We start from the raw sequence: 16,920 nt of genomic DNA on the forward strand, positions 1-16,920 counted from the left end.
AGGTTTGATCCCTGGTCAGGGCACATACAAGAATCAACCAATGACTGCATCAGTAAGTGGAACAACAAAGCGATGTTTCTCTCTCTCTAAAAAATTAATTAATTTTAAAAGGTTCTTGTAATTTTAAAATTACAGTTGACGATACTATATTAGTTTCAGGTATACAGCATATAATTTACGAAGTGATCCTCCTGGTAGGTCTAGCACCACCTGGCACCATGCATAGTTATTACAGTATTATTGACTACATTCCCTATGCTGCACGTTATAGCCCCATGACTATTTTGTGACTGTCATTTATACTTCTTAATCCCTTCAGCTTTTTCACTCACCCCCCCCACCCCCGTCCCACCTGGCTACCATCAGTTTGTTCTCTGCCTCTATGAGTCTATTTCTGTTTTGTTTGTTCTTTTATATTGTTCTTTAGATTCCGCATATAAGTGAAATCATATGGTGTTTATTTTTCTCTGTCTGGCTTACTTTACTTAGCATAATATTCTCTTATGTTTATCCATGTTTGTCACAAATGGTAATGTTTCATTCTTTTTTTTTGGCCAAGCAATATTCCATTGTATATATGTACTACTTCTTATCTCTTCATTAGTCTGTCAGTGGACACTCAGGTTGCTTCCATATCTTGGCTATTGTAAATAATGCTGCAATGAACATAGAGGTGCACATATCTTTTATAGGGTCACTTCTAAGTTCAAAAGAAAAGGCTTCATCCCTGGTTATCAGCTTCAGAATATTAACGAAGCCAGGAGTTTAGTTTTGGGGATAGGACCGATCACACATTCCTGCCAGTGTTGACAATCACCTCTCTCCTTCACGGTTTTGCAGCAGCCAACCCTTAAGTGTTCGATGCCCTCCCCCACTGTCCCCCATCACTGCCCAGCTCTGCTGACTTCCAGGGCCCTGTGTGTCCACATGCTCATCCACCAATTGTTGGAAAACAACACAAGACCACAGAAGAATGACCAGTATAAAATAAAATACACATAAAAACTTCTGTAGTCTTATACTGTTTACATTTTTTCAGTTGATTATTTTGGGTTTCTTTGTAAGCAACTTCCTACTATTTATGACTCTTATTTTGTTTTATTGTCTGATGGCATTAACTAGCACTTCCAGAACAACAACAAAAAATAGGAGGGATGTTCAGTGGCTGGTTAACTCAGTGGGTTAGACCATGGCGCTAAAAGTAGGAGACGTGTTGAGCATCATTGTCTTGCTGCTGACTTTAATGGGGACATTAAGGATAATATTGATTGATAAGATGTGTATACATGTATATGTCATGTGCACAGGATTCATATCTGTTATATTAAAGAATTATTTTATCAGAATATGAAAAATGAATATTTTATCAAGTTTTTAGCATTTCTCTTAATTCTGCTTTTTTTACTCATTTACATGGAAAATTCAATTAATGGATTTTATGACTTGATTCTTCCTGAAATAAATGTACGTAGTAAAGTTGTTTCCTTTAAAATACACTGCAAGTATACCTAAAACTAATACAAAATAATATTGAATGTAAATGGTGACAATTTAAGAAATAAGATATACTGTGAAATTATGTTTATATGTTTTGTTTAGTCATTTTGCATCTTTATTTATAAATGGGACTAGTTCATAGTTTTTCTTTTGTATAATCTTTATGAGATATTGGCTTCATGAAACACTTGGATGTTTACTTGTTTAATGCTTTGGCATATCTTTAATAGTATAAGAAATACCGATTCCCTAAATGTTTGAAAGAAATTATTCATTAATGTTTCTAGGGTCAGCTTTTTTTTTTTTTTTTTTTTTTTAGGTATAACCTTTGACAGCTTTTGTTCATGATGATTTATTTATCTGATTAGATTTTCTACTTTTTAGTCCCTGTTAGTAATATATAGTTCCTTGAGTATTATCCATTTCATTCAGATTTTAAGTTGTATTAGTGTATGATTGGGCAAAGTATTCCCTTGTGCACTGAGTGGGAATTGAACCAGCGACCCTTTTGGTTCGCAGGTCAACACTCAATCCACTGAGTCACACCAGCCAGGGCAGTTTATCATTTTTTTGTTTGCTTCCTCCTTCCCCACACAGAACTAGATCTTAGATTTAATCATCAATTATATTGTTTTTCTGATTTTGAAATAATACATTCTACTTTTATCTTTATTAATTTCTTCTTTTCACTTTCTTTAGATTTTGCTTTGGTGTGACTTTTTTCCCCCTTCCAATTTCCTGCATTGTCTGCTTGTTAATTGACTTATATTTTCTTATTCAGAATAACAATGTTTAAGGCCATGCATTTTCTTGTGACTACAACTTTGGCTGCATTCCGTTAGTGTTTCGTTGAGTTTATTTTAAAGTAGTCTATAATACAGTTTTTAAAAACTTTGTACTGAAATATAATACACATACAGAAAAGCAAACATATCAAAATATATAGAGTTTGGTGAATATTCAAAATTTCAATATCCAGATTAAGAAACAGTACTTTACCAGCAGTTGAGGACGAGCTATGTCATTTACAGGACCCAGTGAGAAATGAAAATGCAATGTTCAAATTTTATTAAGGACTTTAAGATGATGATAGCAGATCATTGCATCAGCTCTAGGGTCTTTCTAAGTGTAGGACCCTGTGCCCGTGAAGCTGACCCTGCCAACGCCCCTGCCCCTCTGGGCTCTTTTCTCATCCCTAACACCACCTCCCCACCAAAGGTATCCACTATCCTGACTTCAAGTGGTAAGAATAGTTTTGCCTGTACTCTTTTGTGTCTAGCTTTCTTTGATCAGCATTATATTTGTGAGGATCATCTATACTTTTACATGGAGTTGAAGATCATACATTCTCATGCATATATAGTTAAAACTTGTCTGTAATTCAATTTTAGTTTATCACTGATTGAAGAGTTGTTTCGGAGAACTTGAAAATTTTCCCTAGTGGTTGAGCACATTCAGCTGACTAAGGACTAACTTCCTAGTTTCGGGCTCTTTTTCCTCTGAATGAGTGAGGCCTTACTCATAAAACATACAGTATGAGTAAGACACAGTGAGCTTTATTCACTCCTCATGTTCTTCTGATACCCAATAAGGAAGAAAGACAAAGAAAGGTAGTCAAAGAGGGTATAAAAGGCATGTCCATTACCTAGGCTGTCCTGGAGAAGTGAGCAGTGTACCTTTTCTGTTAATGGGGGCAGCTGAGTGCAGTCCTGATATTGAGAATTGGTGGAGGCATGATGCGTGTGAGACCACCACCTGGACCACCAGGCCGGCTGCAGGCAGAGAGAGAGGAGAGGAGAGAGAGAGAAACATCAATAGGCAGCTTTCTGCATGCGCCCCAATTGGGGACCAAACCCACAACCAGGAAAATGCTAAATTTCAGTTAGAAATTATTGAAAATCTTCAGTTAGAAGATAGCTTGAGAGCCCATGGACCTCAGGGGAAGAACACCTTGCCTAGGTGCTCTACAGATTAAGAGACTTCCACCCAAGATGGAGGCATAGGTAAATGTGCTTCACCTCTGCACACCACTACAGCAAAAATTACAATTAATCTACAAAACAAACATCAAACGTCATCCAGATTCATCAGAAAATTGAGCTGTATGTAAGTCCAGCAACCAAGGATTTAAAGAAGCTACATTCATCCAGACAGGTGCCTTTTCTACAACAGGCCCCACCACTAAGACAGGAAGTCAAAGCAGCTCTACCTAATACACTGAAACAAACACACGGACGCTGCCAAATTGAGGAGACAAAGAAATATGGTCCAATTGAAAGAACAGAACAAAACTCCAGGAAAATAACTAAATGAAATGCAGAGTTCAAAACGCTGGTTACTAGAATGGTCAAAGAAATCATTTGGGACTTCAATAACGTAAAAAAAGATCCAGGCAGAAATGAAGGTTGCATTAAATGAAATAAATAAAAATTCACAGGGAACCAGTAGTGGGGGATAAAGCCAAAATTCAAATCAATGATTTGGAGCATAAGGAAGAAAAACGGCATTCAATCAGAATAGCAAGAAAGAAAAAGAATTTTAAAAAAGTGAGAATAGAATAAGGAGCCTCTGGGACATTTCCAAATGTACCAACATCCGAATCATAGGGAAAGAAGAGGAGGAAAAGTAAGAAATTGAAAACTTATTTGAAAAAAATAATGAAAGAGCCCTGGCTGGTGTGGCTCAGTGGGTTGAGCGCCAACCTGTGGCTGGTTCGATTCCCAGTCAGAGCACATGCCTGGGCTGCAGGCCAGGTCCCCCAGTTGGGAGCATGCAAGAGGCAACCAATCAATGTATCTCTCACATATTGATGTTTCTCTCCCTCTCTTTCTCTCTCCCTTTCCCTGTCTCTAAAAAGTAAATAATATTTATTTACTTTTGTTATAAAGTTTTTAATTTTATTTTTAAATTTATTTTCATTGTTTTTCTATTACAGTTGTCCCACTTTTTCCCCCATTGCACCCCCCAATAATATCTTTTTTAAAAAATAGGGGGGAAAAACAAGAAAAAAACATTAAAAAAAAAAAAGAAAAGAAGAAGAATGAAAGAAAACTTGCCCAATCTGGCGAAGGAAATAGACATACAAATCCAGGAAGCACAGAAAGGGCAGATAAAGTGCTTCCCAGACAAAGTAAAAATAAAAGAGTTCATCATCACCAAGCCATTATTATATGAAATGTTAAAGAAAAAGAAGATCAAAACTATGAACATTAAAATGGCAACAAATGCACAACTATAAACTAAATCTCAAAAACAAATTAAGTCAACAAGCAGAACAGGAACAGAATCACAGATATGGAGATCATTATGAGGGTTAGCAGCAGGGACGGGGAAGGGGGAAAATGGGGGAAAAGGTGCAGGGATTAAGAAGCATAATTGGTAGGTACAAAATAGATAGGGGGATGTTAAGAATGGTATAGGAAATGGAGAAGCCAAAGAAGTTACATGCATGACCCATGGACATGAACTAAAGGAGGGGATTGCTGGAGGGAATGGGGATACTGGACAGATGGGGGAAAAATTGGGACAACTGTAATAGGAAAATCAATAAAACGTATTTAAAAAAATTAAAAAATGAAAAAGAATGGCTGGATATTGAGGTATTAATAGCCCAGATAAGTAGTATACCAGTCCTTAAAGGATATGAGGTCTGTCTGGAAAAACTCCAGCCATTGTTAATATAATGAAAACAGCTTGCATGACACTGATGTAACCTGGCAGCCAAGGAGAGGGGACTGGAATGCACATGTGCGAACAATGATGACTTCACTGTCCTAGTCAGTGGGGATGGTAGACGTCATTGAGTGAGCATGTGTACTGTGTGGCTGTCACATTCAAAATGACTGAGAGAGTAGAGAGCAACGAGTCTGCATCAAATTTTGCATTAAGCTTGAACATTCCTCCATGGGAACTATTCGGATGATTCAGAAGGCCACACCTACGGGCAGCTGGTGATTGTCAGCTTCATCATGACAACACACCCACTCGTGCATCATGTCCGGTGGAGAGTTTTTTGATGAAACATCAAATCACCCGGTGACTCAGCCCCACCACAGCTCAGATTTGGCACCCTGCTACTTCTAGCTTTTCCCAATACTGAAATCACAACTTTGAAAGGGAAGAGATTTCAAACTGTCAATGAGATTCAGGAACATGCGATGGGGTAACTGATGCCAACTGGGAGAACTGTGTGAGGTCCCAAGGTGCCTACTTTGAAGGGGACTGAGGTGTCCTTTGTATAATGTTTCTTGTATCTTGTATATTCTTCAATAAATGTCTCTTTTTTATATTACATTGCTGGATGCCTTCTGGACAGACCTTTGTATATTGCTAAAAACCAATCATACTTCTACATTTAAACTTAACGTTGAAGCCTGAATTCCAACTATTTTATTATAATCAACGTGTACCAGCCAGCCTATAGCTCAAATTTAATGACCAAACATAGAAAAGCTTTTAACAAAATGCTATTTGTTTGAGGTAGATGACCTCAATAATATCACTGAGATTCTTTCTTGAGAACAACAATTTTATTAAATATTTAGATATTAAAAAGCTCATAATACAAAATTCAAAAGGCACAGAAATGTATAGTGAAAAGTAAATCTCCCTTTTACCCCTAGCTTCCAGCCTGTTACCCAGAGGCAACCAGCATTATTATTTTCTTGTATATTGTTTCAGAAATGGTTTATGCAAATATATGTAATATTTTAAATATTTTATGCATATTATGCATACTGTTGTGCAACTTACTTTTTCACTCAATATTTTTGGGAATCATCTCATGTTAATGCATACAGGACTGCCTCATTTTTTAAAACGATGAACCATAATTATTTTAAAATTTTTTTCTTTTTTAGCAGCTTCATTGAAGTAGTTATATACCATAACATTCACCTATTGATAGTATACAATTCAGTTATTTTTAGTTAATTTATACAATTAAGTTACCCTCACTACAACCCAGTTTTAGAATATTTCTGTCACCCCCAAAAGTTTTCTTATGCCCATAATTTATCTTTTAATCATTTAGTAAAACTTTGCTTTTCCTTTTCAATAATTCATGTTAACATTTCCTGGGATCATAATTCTTTGTTTTATCGTCCAGCACTGCATAGAACTTCGAACAGTGAAGATATGTTAGAAGAGCATTTCAAACCTCATATGGTATTGATTCTGTCTATTAAAGAGTAGCCATTCTTTTCATTCATGGCTGCTGTGAATTTGGAGAGTGAGATATAGGAGATCCTGAATGTTCTGCCAATGAGCTGCTTGCTTTTCCTCTTCCTCCACCAAAATTAGTAGAGTCTTAAGAACAATAGATAGGTTGGAGGAGATGGGCAAGCATCTGCTGTCTCCTCCGGAAGATGGCAAATTGTGGTAGACAGTAGCTCGGTCACCATGGCTGCAGAGACATGGGAAGTAGAAGGCAGGTGTCCTCTCCTTATTTACTAGCACCTTCTCGGACAGGCACCCTTCATTTGGCTGATGGTTACCAGGACTGATCAGAGTGTGTCTTGTTCTACCTGCAGTGGAATAGATGGCAGCAGAAGGACACGTACCTGTGGGAGAGAGGATGGTAGCAGTGTTCTCACATGGTCGAGAATGTGAAAATATTACAGGAAGGTCCGTTGCTGTGGTTTTGCATTTCTCTGTGTGTTCCCTCAGTTCTGCTCACTACTCTTGCCTCAGATAAAGGGCTGTCCAAAGGAATTAGTGCTCCAGAATGGGAAGTGTCACTAAAATATACAATGTAAATAAAAAGTACATTTTTCTGATCCTGTTCTTCCAACATTAGAACTGGTTAATTTTCTTAAGCCATTTTTTTTGGTCCTCGTTTTAAAAATAAGAGTTCTGTGCTCTTTCTCTTGCAGGAGGCGGGGGGCAGCCTCCCCAACAGATGCAGAGATGCAGATCTTTGTGAAGACCCTGATTGGCAAGACCATCACCCTCGAGGTTGAACCTGGTGACACCACCGAGACCATCAAAGCTAAAATCCAAGACAAGGAGGGTATCCTGCCTGATCAGCAGCGTCTGATTTTTGCTGGCAAACAGCTGGAGGAGGGCTTCACTCTCGAAGACTACAGTATTCAGAAAGAGTCCACCCTGTACTTGGTGCCTCGCCTGCAGGGTGGCATCATCGAGCCCTCCCTCTGCCAGCTAGAAGTACAACTGCGACAAGAGCATCGGCCGCAAGTGTTACCCCCACCTGCACCCGGCTGCTGTCAACTGCCTCAGGGAGTATGGCCACACCAACAACCTGTTCCCCAAGAAGAAGGATAAATAAGGCTCCTCCACCACCTCCACCACAGGGCAGCCTTCCACCTGAATCCCATGGCCCTGGGGCCTCAATAAAGTTTTCCTGTCATTGCCTGGAAAAAAATTAAAAACATAGTAAGAGTTATGTACCTGTTACTGTTAATATACAGCCTCATTTGTATTTTTCTTTTAAATCCTCACCCAAGGATATGTTTATTGATTTTAGAGAGAGAGGAAGTGACAGAGAAACATCAATGTGAGAGAAGAACATTGATGGGCCGCCCCCCTACCTAACACCACCCCCACCACCCCCGCACTCGCTCCTACTAGGGATTGAACCCAAAACCTAGGTATGTGCCCTGACTGGATCGAACCCCGCAGCCTTTTGGTGCACAGGAGGATGCTCCAACCCACTGAGGCACCTGGTCAAGGCTGTATTTCTGTTTTCAAAGTCAATAATTCTGCAGTCAAAAATTAAGGAGATGCGCCCTGACTGGTGGGGCTCAGTTGGCTGAGCGTCTTCCTGCAAAGCTAAAGGTTGCCAGTTCTATTCCTGGTCAGGGCAGCGGATCGCCGTCTCTCTCACACATCGATATTTCGCTTCCTCTCTTTCACCCTCCTTCCCCCTCTCTCTAAAAGCAAATATATAAAATATTTAAGCCCTGGCTGGTGTGGCTCAGTGTATTGAGCACTGGCCTGCAAACCAAAAGGTTGCTGGTTCAATTCCCAGTCAGGGCACCTGCCTGGGTTGTGGGCCAGGTTCCCCAGTTATGGGTGTGTGAGAGGCAGCCAATCAACGCATCTCTTGCACATTAATGTTTTTCTCCCTCCCTCCCCCTCTCTCTAAAAGTAAATGAAATGTTTTTTTAAATAAAATGTTTTTTAAAATTAAGTAGGTGGATCCTGGTCTCTCCTTCTCTAACAGTAAGAGTGGAGAGCAGATACACAGACTGGTCAAATTAGAGCTCTAGAGGAAGGAGAAGGAGAGCTGGCATGCCTTCCCCACTGCTGGGGCTGCTAGCAGGTATCCACACTCCCGCACTGGCAGGGGGAAGTGCATCCAGAGGAGAAAGGCACTTCCTGGCCATCCTTAGAGTCCTCCTTGTGAGGGTGCCCTCCCTCCTGCCCTTGTGACTCAACTTGCAAAAAGAGGATGAATATCCGGCCAGAGCATCTATGTACACCAGAAATCTAAACTCAGGAGCCAGAAAGAACAGGAGCCTGCAGAAATCTTTGTCAGAAGCAGAAATGCCAATGGGCCACTTGATACAGATGCCCTTATGAGAGCCACCAGTGTGGATGGAGGCTTTTCGGTGCCTTTTCATGAACTAGTTAATCTCTTAAGTAAAAGGTCCTGGCTGCCATTTCCTAGGGGCCTGGACATCTGTGGTTATGACGTCTCTGTAGACTACCTTGCTCTTGAAGGAGGTCAGACTCCAATGCTAATGAATAGATGGGTACATGGAGAACCAGAACAGGGATGGGGTTTTTCCTTCAGAAGCAATCCTTGGGAACAAAGTCAGAGGCCTTTTATTAGACGTGGAGCCCCAGGCAGGGCAGCAAAGGGCGTTCATCCTAATAATTGCTGTCTAAGCACATGGGATAGGAGCTACTGGAACCTGGTTGTCCCCTATCAAGGTTGACACTGGGGCCCTGGACTGGGCTCTCTCTGCCTTTCGGTGAACAAGTGACTCTCCCTGTGGGGGTGGAGAAAGGTGGCCCTGTAGACCTCCCCCTGAGACTGCAGAGTGTGATGCAGATGCCAGATCTTGCCAGCAACCTGTTCATCCAACAGAACTGGGCTTAAGAGTATTGAATAGTGACTAGGGTTTAGGACTCAGACCTGGCAGAGATTTGTCCTGTAAGTGCACATGTGACGATATTTAGTTCACAGCACCTCCCACTCAAACAAGGATTCCAGCTGGCATTTCAGTACTGAATCTGAGATGCCCTCAGAAGTATTTCTTTGGTCAACACTGGTTATGAAGCCAAAAATGGTTTTCAGATTGGACAAGGAATCAAAACTATTCTCCCAGGTCTGGTGTGGGTATTTATTTTTTCCTTAGTATCATCCCCGTGACCTGAGGAGGCAGTCAGGGTCCTTCTATTCCCATGACTCACCCTGTTTTCTCCCAGCACGAGATGATTTCCTTCAAGGTTAGAGAAAAGATTGCCCCTGCCCAGGTACAGCTGGTTCATTTGTTCTTGAAGGAGGGGGTGAAGCATGTGGTGTGTGGCTGGGGATTGCTCCCTGAACCTACACAGCGCCTCCTGCTGGTGGCTGACCCCAAGGCTCATCAACAGTGCGTTTCATTCAGTCCCTTTCTTTTTTACTTTGAAAATACCCACAAGGTTTTTACCAGCTTCACAATAGTCAAGATCAGCCATGCAGAAAAAAGTGGCCCACTTTTCTGTTATTCCTGACTTTCTGTTTAAAAAGAAGTTAAGCAATTTTGGGATGCTAGAATAGCCCCAAGACATTGGGGGTAGGGGACGCTTGCCCCATGAGTTTTATCTGGGTAAAAAGATCTGCTGAGTGTGAGAGCTGCTCCCAGCTGAAAATTATTGCCCTCCTCAAAAAGCCCTGTCACTGGCTTGGAGGAAAGAAAAACTTTCTTATTTACAAAGATAAGACAACCCCCTTGCAGCCGCTGAGACTTTTACATCTTTGCTTTTTCCATAGAAACTGCGGAATCTGTCTGCAGAGCACTGCAACTGAGTCTGTCACCCAGATTAGCGGTTTTCCTGGTCCCTTTCGCCGCAGGCTCTTATCTGAGCCAGGGCTTTTGGACAGATTAGTGAAGGTGCTCAGAGTTTTGGGATGCCTCCTGTGTGTCCAGGGGAATCTTGTAGAGGTGAGGCAAACTAGGAAGAAACTTAAAATTGACATTAGAGCAGGAATCCCATTTTCTTTCACTTGAATGCAGCAAGGGATAAGAAAACATTTTGCCAGGTAATTTTTATTTTAACTATTCATGCAATTAGCCTGAATCTTGAGCAAGTCTACTCTCAACATGACTTTCTTTCAGTTTTAGCTGTGCTCTGGAAATAAACAAAGCTCCTGCATGGAGAATTGTGGATTCTCTGTACCTCTCAAGCCAGGGGAGTTCAGAAGCAGAGGAAACGGAGAGGTGACCTGCTGCTCTGCTAGGCCTCCAGGAGTTATGAGGAAGTTGAATTCCCGCTTATCCTGAGGGAGCCCATAATCTAAAAGGATAAGCAGATATATGTTTCTAAAACACAAGTCATGCCTCTTGTGTGATAGTGGAAAGAGAAGGGCTAATAGAAGAGCTTTCCACAGTGGTGCAGGCTATGTCATCTGTGGGGCTCAGTGCAAAAAGAAAATGTGGGGACTCCCAGCCAAGATGGAGGTATAGGTAGACATGTTTTGCCTCCTTGCACAACCGTAAGACAGATCACAACTAACTGGCAAGAAGTATTCAAGGGATGGAAAGCAAGGACCTACAACCTAGATCACTCTATCCAGCAAAGCTATCATTTAGAATGGAAGGCAGATGAAGTGCTTCCCAGACAAGGTAAAGCTAAAGGAGTTCATCACCACCAAACCCTAGTTATAGGAAATCTTAAAGGGACATACTTAAGAAAAGATCAGAACTATAAACAGTAAAATGATAACAAACTCACAACTATCAACAACTGAATCTAAAAAAAAACAAAGAAAACAACCAGGACAGGAGCAGAATCATAGATATGAAGACCAAATGGAGGGTTATCAGCTGGGAGGGGGAAGGGGGAGAATGGGGGAACAGGTACAGGGATTAAGAAGCATAATTAGTAGGTATAGAATAGACGGGGGGTGGGTGGGGGGGTGTTAACAATAGTATAGGAAAGGGTGAGCCAAAGAACTTATATGCACGACCCATGGCCATGAACTCAGTAGGGGGTAGCTGGAGGGAAGGGGGGCCACCAAGCAGAGGGGGGCAAAGGGAAAAAAGAATAACTGTAATAGCATAACCAATAAAATATACTTTAAAAAAGTATATTGGTCAAAAAGCAGGAAAAAAAGTGCTGTTAAGTGTATACAAAGAACTTGACACACAAGGACAAATCGTGTATGATTCCATTTATACGAGGCACCTAGAGCAGTCAAATTCATAGAAAGTGAAAGGAGAAAGGCAGTTGCAGGGCTCGGGGAGGGGTGATGGGGAGATACTGTTTGCAAAACTTCTGGAGCTGGATAATGGTTATGCTTGCACAACAATGTGAATGTACTTAATGACACTGACTTGAACATGCAAAAATGGTCAAAATGGTCAATTTAATGTTATGTATATTTTACCCACCTTCCCCCACGCCCCACCCCTGCCCCCTGCACACACACTGCTTCTCATGGTGTTTTATTTACTATTTAACATAATTCTAAAAAAAAAAAAAATTAAAGACAAAACTTTAGCATGAATTTAATTCATCTATTATGCAATGCCAGTTTAAACGAAACTATCAGATTATTTAATTTGTATTTGAAATCACTGAAATTATGCAATTGGAATTCTGTGGCTCATTCCAGGAGGAGGGCACCTTGAGCTGGCTAGAAGAGATGAACATGAGCCAGGTTCAGGAAAGGTGGATGGAGGAAGCTGGGATCCTCCGGGCACAGAGCCTGGAGAAAAAGCTTTGGAGGGCATGGCCCTCCCAAATACTTGGGGCAGGTACTCTCTTGGTTCTGAAAGATAGGCACTGCTACCTGAGCCCACAGCAAATGGGCTACTCCCAGGTATCTTCAAAACTCAGAGCTGGGATAGGCAAGGGGCCTGTCAAGACTCAGCTAAAGCTGGCCACCCACCAGGCATACCATGGTACTGCCAACCTAAGGCAAGGATGGCCACTGCCATGGGTGCCATCCTCCACAGGGTGCACATGCCTGTCACTGATCCTTCTGCACTGCAGAGGGCACCGCAGCAGTCACAGGGTAGTTGTGGCATGGTGAAAGAACATGCTGAATTTGGGGGTCAGGAAGTCTGGGTTCTCGCCCTGCCCAGCTAGCTAGTTGGTTAGAATGTGTCCTGATACGCCAAGGTTGTGGGTTTGATCCCCAGTCAGGGCACATACAGGAAACCAATTAATGGATTAAGTAAGTGGAACAACAAATCAGTGTTTCTCTCTCTCCCTCCCCTCTCTAAAATCAATAAATTAAAAATAATTAAATTTTAAAAAGTCTTTGTTTCTCAAGTCTTTGTTCTGCCTCTTTATAGCTGTACAGCCTGAGTAAGACAGTTACCCTTTTTGGACTCTGTTTCCTTCTATACAAATAGGGAATTATAAATCCCTTATCTCTCACAAAACTGCTTTAAGTACATAAAAACGTATAGAATAGTACTTATTCTGTGCTTGATATACAATATACTCTCATTAATGTGTGTTCTGGTATTCTTTGTAACAATTCCCCACACCCCCATACCAATTTAATAAAACAAATATAAAGGTAACATTTTTAAAATTGCTGTATTCAAAATAATAAACTTTAGGGTAAATAAGCTTTAAAACAAAAGTACATAAGCAAAAAAAAAATAAATAATTTACACCAAGCTACTAACCTAATTTTCAGAGTAAAGCCATTTCCAATTATTGCTGTTATCCTGGATCCAGCCTGTGGTCAAACTTTGATAGTTCATTATTATTTTTTTTTAATGGTATAAAAAACAAGAACATTAAGTAAAGTCTTTAACAAAACCAAAGCACTGGATTTAACTTTTTAATTTTAAGTAAACAAACTCTGTAATTTTATACATAATCCAATGTAGTGCTAATATAATTAGCATTTCTGCTTGAAGAGTTGGTATTTAACAGGGATGGAAAACTATAATGAATAGTCTTCAAACCATGAGATACAAATAAAAATGGATAAGTATACAGTAGAACAAAAACTGCAGACACTCTACTAACTGGGGGAAATATCTGAAGGCTTTACATCCTTTATTTTTATTATCCATAATGGCTTTTGGATTTATAATTGTGTGACATACAGAACCTTTGACATTTTAGGTATAGCTTTTATTTGATTTTTTTCACAGTAAGTTAAAAATCCATCATAAGACTCTGTTAAGACTTCACTGGTCTTGCATAAAGACTCTAAGAGTTTGCAATGTGATAAAAGAGTAATGTGAAAATTTACTGTATTGCCCTAATTTCATATTTCCTTGTACACAACGAATCAGTTTGGGAATCTATTCAAAGGGTTATATACACAAAAGTGTCAAGAATAAAATGTTCTCCACTCTTGCATAAAAATGTGTACAGTGTTTCAGGAATGGAAAAGGATTCATTTTCCTGGGCCCCGGCCTTCATGGGTTTCTGCTGCCTGGAGATGAAAGGCTCCTCTTGCTTTATTGCTCAGGATTAATCATCCAGCCCTGGCGTTTCCCCTTGTTGGATCCTGGATGCTATTCTGATGGCTTCTTCCAGAGATGGCTGTTCTCCAAGCTGAAAGAGGAGCATACACAAACCCACAGTCAAGATAATGACAATGGAATATTATATGCCAGAAATGGAATTTCTCTCTATCATTCTGACACCTGGGCCTGTTAAGCTACTACCATTAATCCAATCAGTAAAAGCAAAAAAACTAAATTCCTACAGGAGAGAATAATGCAGTGTCTTTATTCAGGATTTTGATAAACCTTTGCACATGCAAGGGACAAAAGATGCTCATCCTTTCCAATGGAGATAATTTAGAGAGCTTCCTAAGCTGTTAGCTTTTATGTCCATAAACTAAATTAAAACCAAGGGCTGGCATTTTCCAAATAAATACATGAAGAACTCCCCCAAGGAAAGGTAATCTGTACCTAGGATTCTAGATTCTCTGCTCGAATCCAGTGACTCCCCAGAGCATGGTTTTCTTCTTAGTCTTCTGACATTGCCCACTATAAAATAGGGCTGTGCAGTGATTCTCAGATGTAGGGTTTGTGTTGGTACTAGGTTCATTTCCAAAGGAGTAGCTCTTAACTGCTTTATAGGATCTAGTTAGACATTTTTTTAAGGGAAGAATTTTTTAAAAACGATTTATTTTTAGAGAGGGGGGAAAGAGAGGGAAAGAAACATCAGTGTGTGGTTGCCCCTTGCACACCTCCAACTGGGAACCTGGCCCACAACCCAGGCATGTGCCCTGACTGGGAATCAAACCCGTGAACTTTTGGTTCCCAGGCCAGCACTTAATACACTAAGCCACACCAACCAGGGCTCTATTTCGATTTTTATTTTGAGCGTTAAGAGAGCTGGCTGGGTGCAAATGGGAATATATACCAGAAGCTTTATTTTTCTTGATATAAATTCCCCTAGAAGATGCAAAGATAGTAGAGAACAAAGTGCTGGTCTCTTTGAATCCACCTCAAACACAGCAATTTCTTGTGCCCTGTCTCCTGGAAAGATTATGCATAAAGCATAGCATATGAGGTTGAGAGGTATGAGGAGCACTGCTACCGAGGGAGGACAGCTGCCTCTGGACTCACCTGAACTGCAATCTGGGTGCCATTGGACGTTGCCACTAAGGTCAGAGGTCTGGTTTCTGTGGTTACTAGATGATGGCTGTGCTGCTGGTGCCCTATTTCTGATGATGCAGTATGGAATGCTGCTAAGTCCTGAGCCACAATTGCAACCTTAAACAAAACACACACACAAGAATTAAAATGATGGTTTATTTATTTAAATCCTCACTGGTGGATATGCTTATTGATTTGAGAGAGAGAGAAACATCAATGTGAGAGAACCACTGATCGGTTGTCTCCTGTACGTGCTGCAACTGGGGATCAAACCTGCAACCTAGGTGTGTGCCCTGATCAGGAATCGAACCCTCAACCTTTGGTGCAATGGGACAATGCTCCAGGCAACCAAGCCACCCAGCCAGGGCAAAACTATGATTTAAATAGGTTAAAATCCATTTAATGGAAAGGACTGTCTTCAAACTCAAAAAAATAATCCCTTCTGACCATAGACTTGTAGAATCTTGAAGCTGGAAGAAGCCTTATATATTGTCTATTCTGGAATCCTTTTTATTTGAGGAAGCTGAGGCTCCGAAAGGGAGTTATCTAAGGTTATGAAGTGAGGCAATGACAAATCAGGGTAGAGGGCACTGGAGAAACGGATCCCTAAACCAGGCTCCATTAACTAGGGGAGATGTGACTGCGCATTAAGTTCTATTACCCGTATGTGGCTGCTTGGGAAGTTACATATGTAGACTAATTCACATCTCAAATGTGCATTTACTCCAGCAGTAGATAATATACTATTTTCTCCTATTTGCTTGCTGCATTTTAATCAGACTCCATTTAACCAGGAAAACTGAAAGAACAAGTGGCATTACCGACAAATAGCAACATATCATGCAATACTCATTTCCTATTTTAGACTCCATGGAATCTTTCCACATTGCTCCTGAAGCAGCTATCAAGTGGCTGAGAGTGCTTTGTGGCTCTTAAACTACAAATGTAGCCTTTTCTATGTAGATAAAATAGAAAATGGCACCAGATACTTCTGTTACATGATATTCTAAAATTTTGCCCAGCCAAACTCAGAGGAAGAATAGGTTAAAAACTAAAATTTCTATTTTACTTGGCCATTAATCCCCTAAAATGCTAAGCTGGATCAATCCCAGTGATGTTTCATAATGTAGTGACAGATTTCAGCCCAGCAAAGGCTGAGTGGTTTATATTGGACTAACCCCTCCTGCAGATAACAATCACAAATTGTGGACAAAAATATGAAAAAGGGACTGTCTGATGGGATTGGAGAATGAGGAAAGCAAGCAGAAACTGAAGATTCTCAAAGAAAGGGAACCCTACAGGGTCACATCTATGTTTAAATAGCTATGGAAGGAGACTTGAATTGGGGTGGTAAACACACAGTACAACATACAGATGATGTATTATAGACTTGTACACCTGAAACCTATATACTTTTATTAACCAATGTAACCCCAATAACTTCAATAAAAGTAAAATGAATAAAACAGCTTTTTCACTGAGGCCACTACCCAGTCTAAGCAGCACAGGGCAACTTAAAAGCATCCGACTACATTAGGAATCTACGGCTGTCAGAATGGTTACACATTGAGAGGAATATTCTAGAAAGGAGAAAACCAGAGGAGGGGAAAACCCCCATCTTTGTATAAACTCTCCTTAATTCCTTAAGACCCCAGAACTGCAAATATCT

The 16,920-nt window shown here is 40.5% G+C and overlaps 1 protein-coding gene and 1 pseudogene across 3 annotated transcripts in view; one reads left to right on the forward strand and one right to left on the reverse strand.

The window, feature by feature from the left end:
- The first annotated feature begins 7,373 nt into the window (after window positions 1-7,373).
- Window positions 7,374-7,904, forward strand: LOC150018192 (ubiquitin-ribosomal protein eL40 fusion protein pseudogene; annotated as a pseudogene).
- Window positions 7,905-13,478: 5,574 nt separating this feature from the next.
- ZNF143 (zinc finger protein 143) overlaps window positions 13,479-16,920 on the reverse strand; it is a 39,405-nt gene continuing 35,963 nt past the window's right edge. For all 3 annotated transcript variants that reach the window (XM_090264125.1, XM_090264117.1, XM_090264121.1), the window contains exons 15-16: window positions 15,222-15,368; window positions 13,479-14,196 (exon numbers count right to left, since the gene is read on the reverse strand). In XM_090264125.1, coding sequence (XP_090120251.1) covers window positions 14,113-14,196; window positions 15,222-15,368 — 231 coding nt within the window. In that variant the 3' untranslated portion in view covers window positions 13,479-14,112. The remainder of the gene's footprint in view (window positions 14,197-15,221; window positions 15,369-16,920) is intronic.

Source organism: Furipterus horrens, unplaced genomic scaffold, assembly GCF_987537825.1.
Source record: "Furipterus horrens unplaced genomic scaffold, mFurHor1.1.pri manual_scaffold_2, whole genome shotgun sequence".
NCBI lineage: Eukaryota > Metazoa > Chordata > Mammalia > Chiroptera > Furipteridae > Furipterus > Furipterus horrens.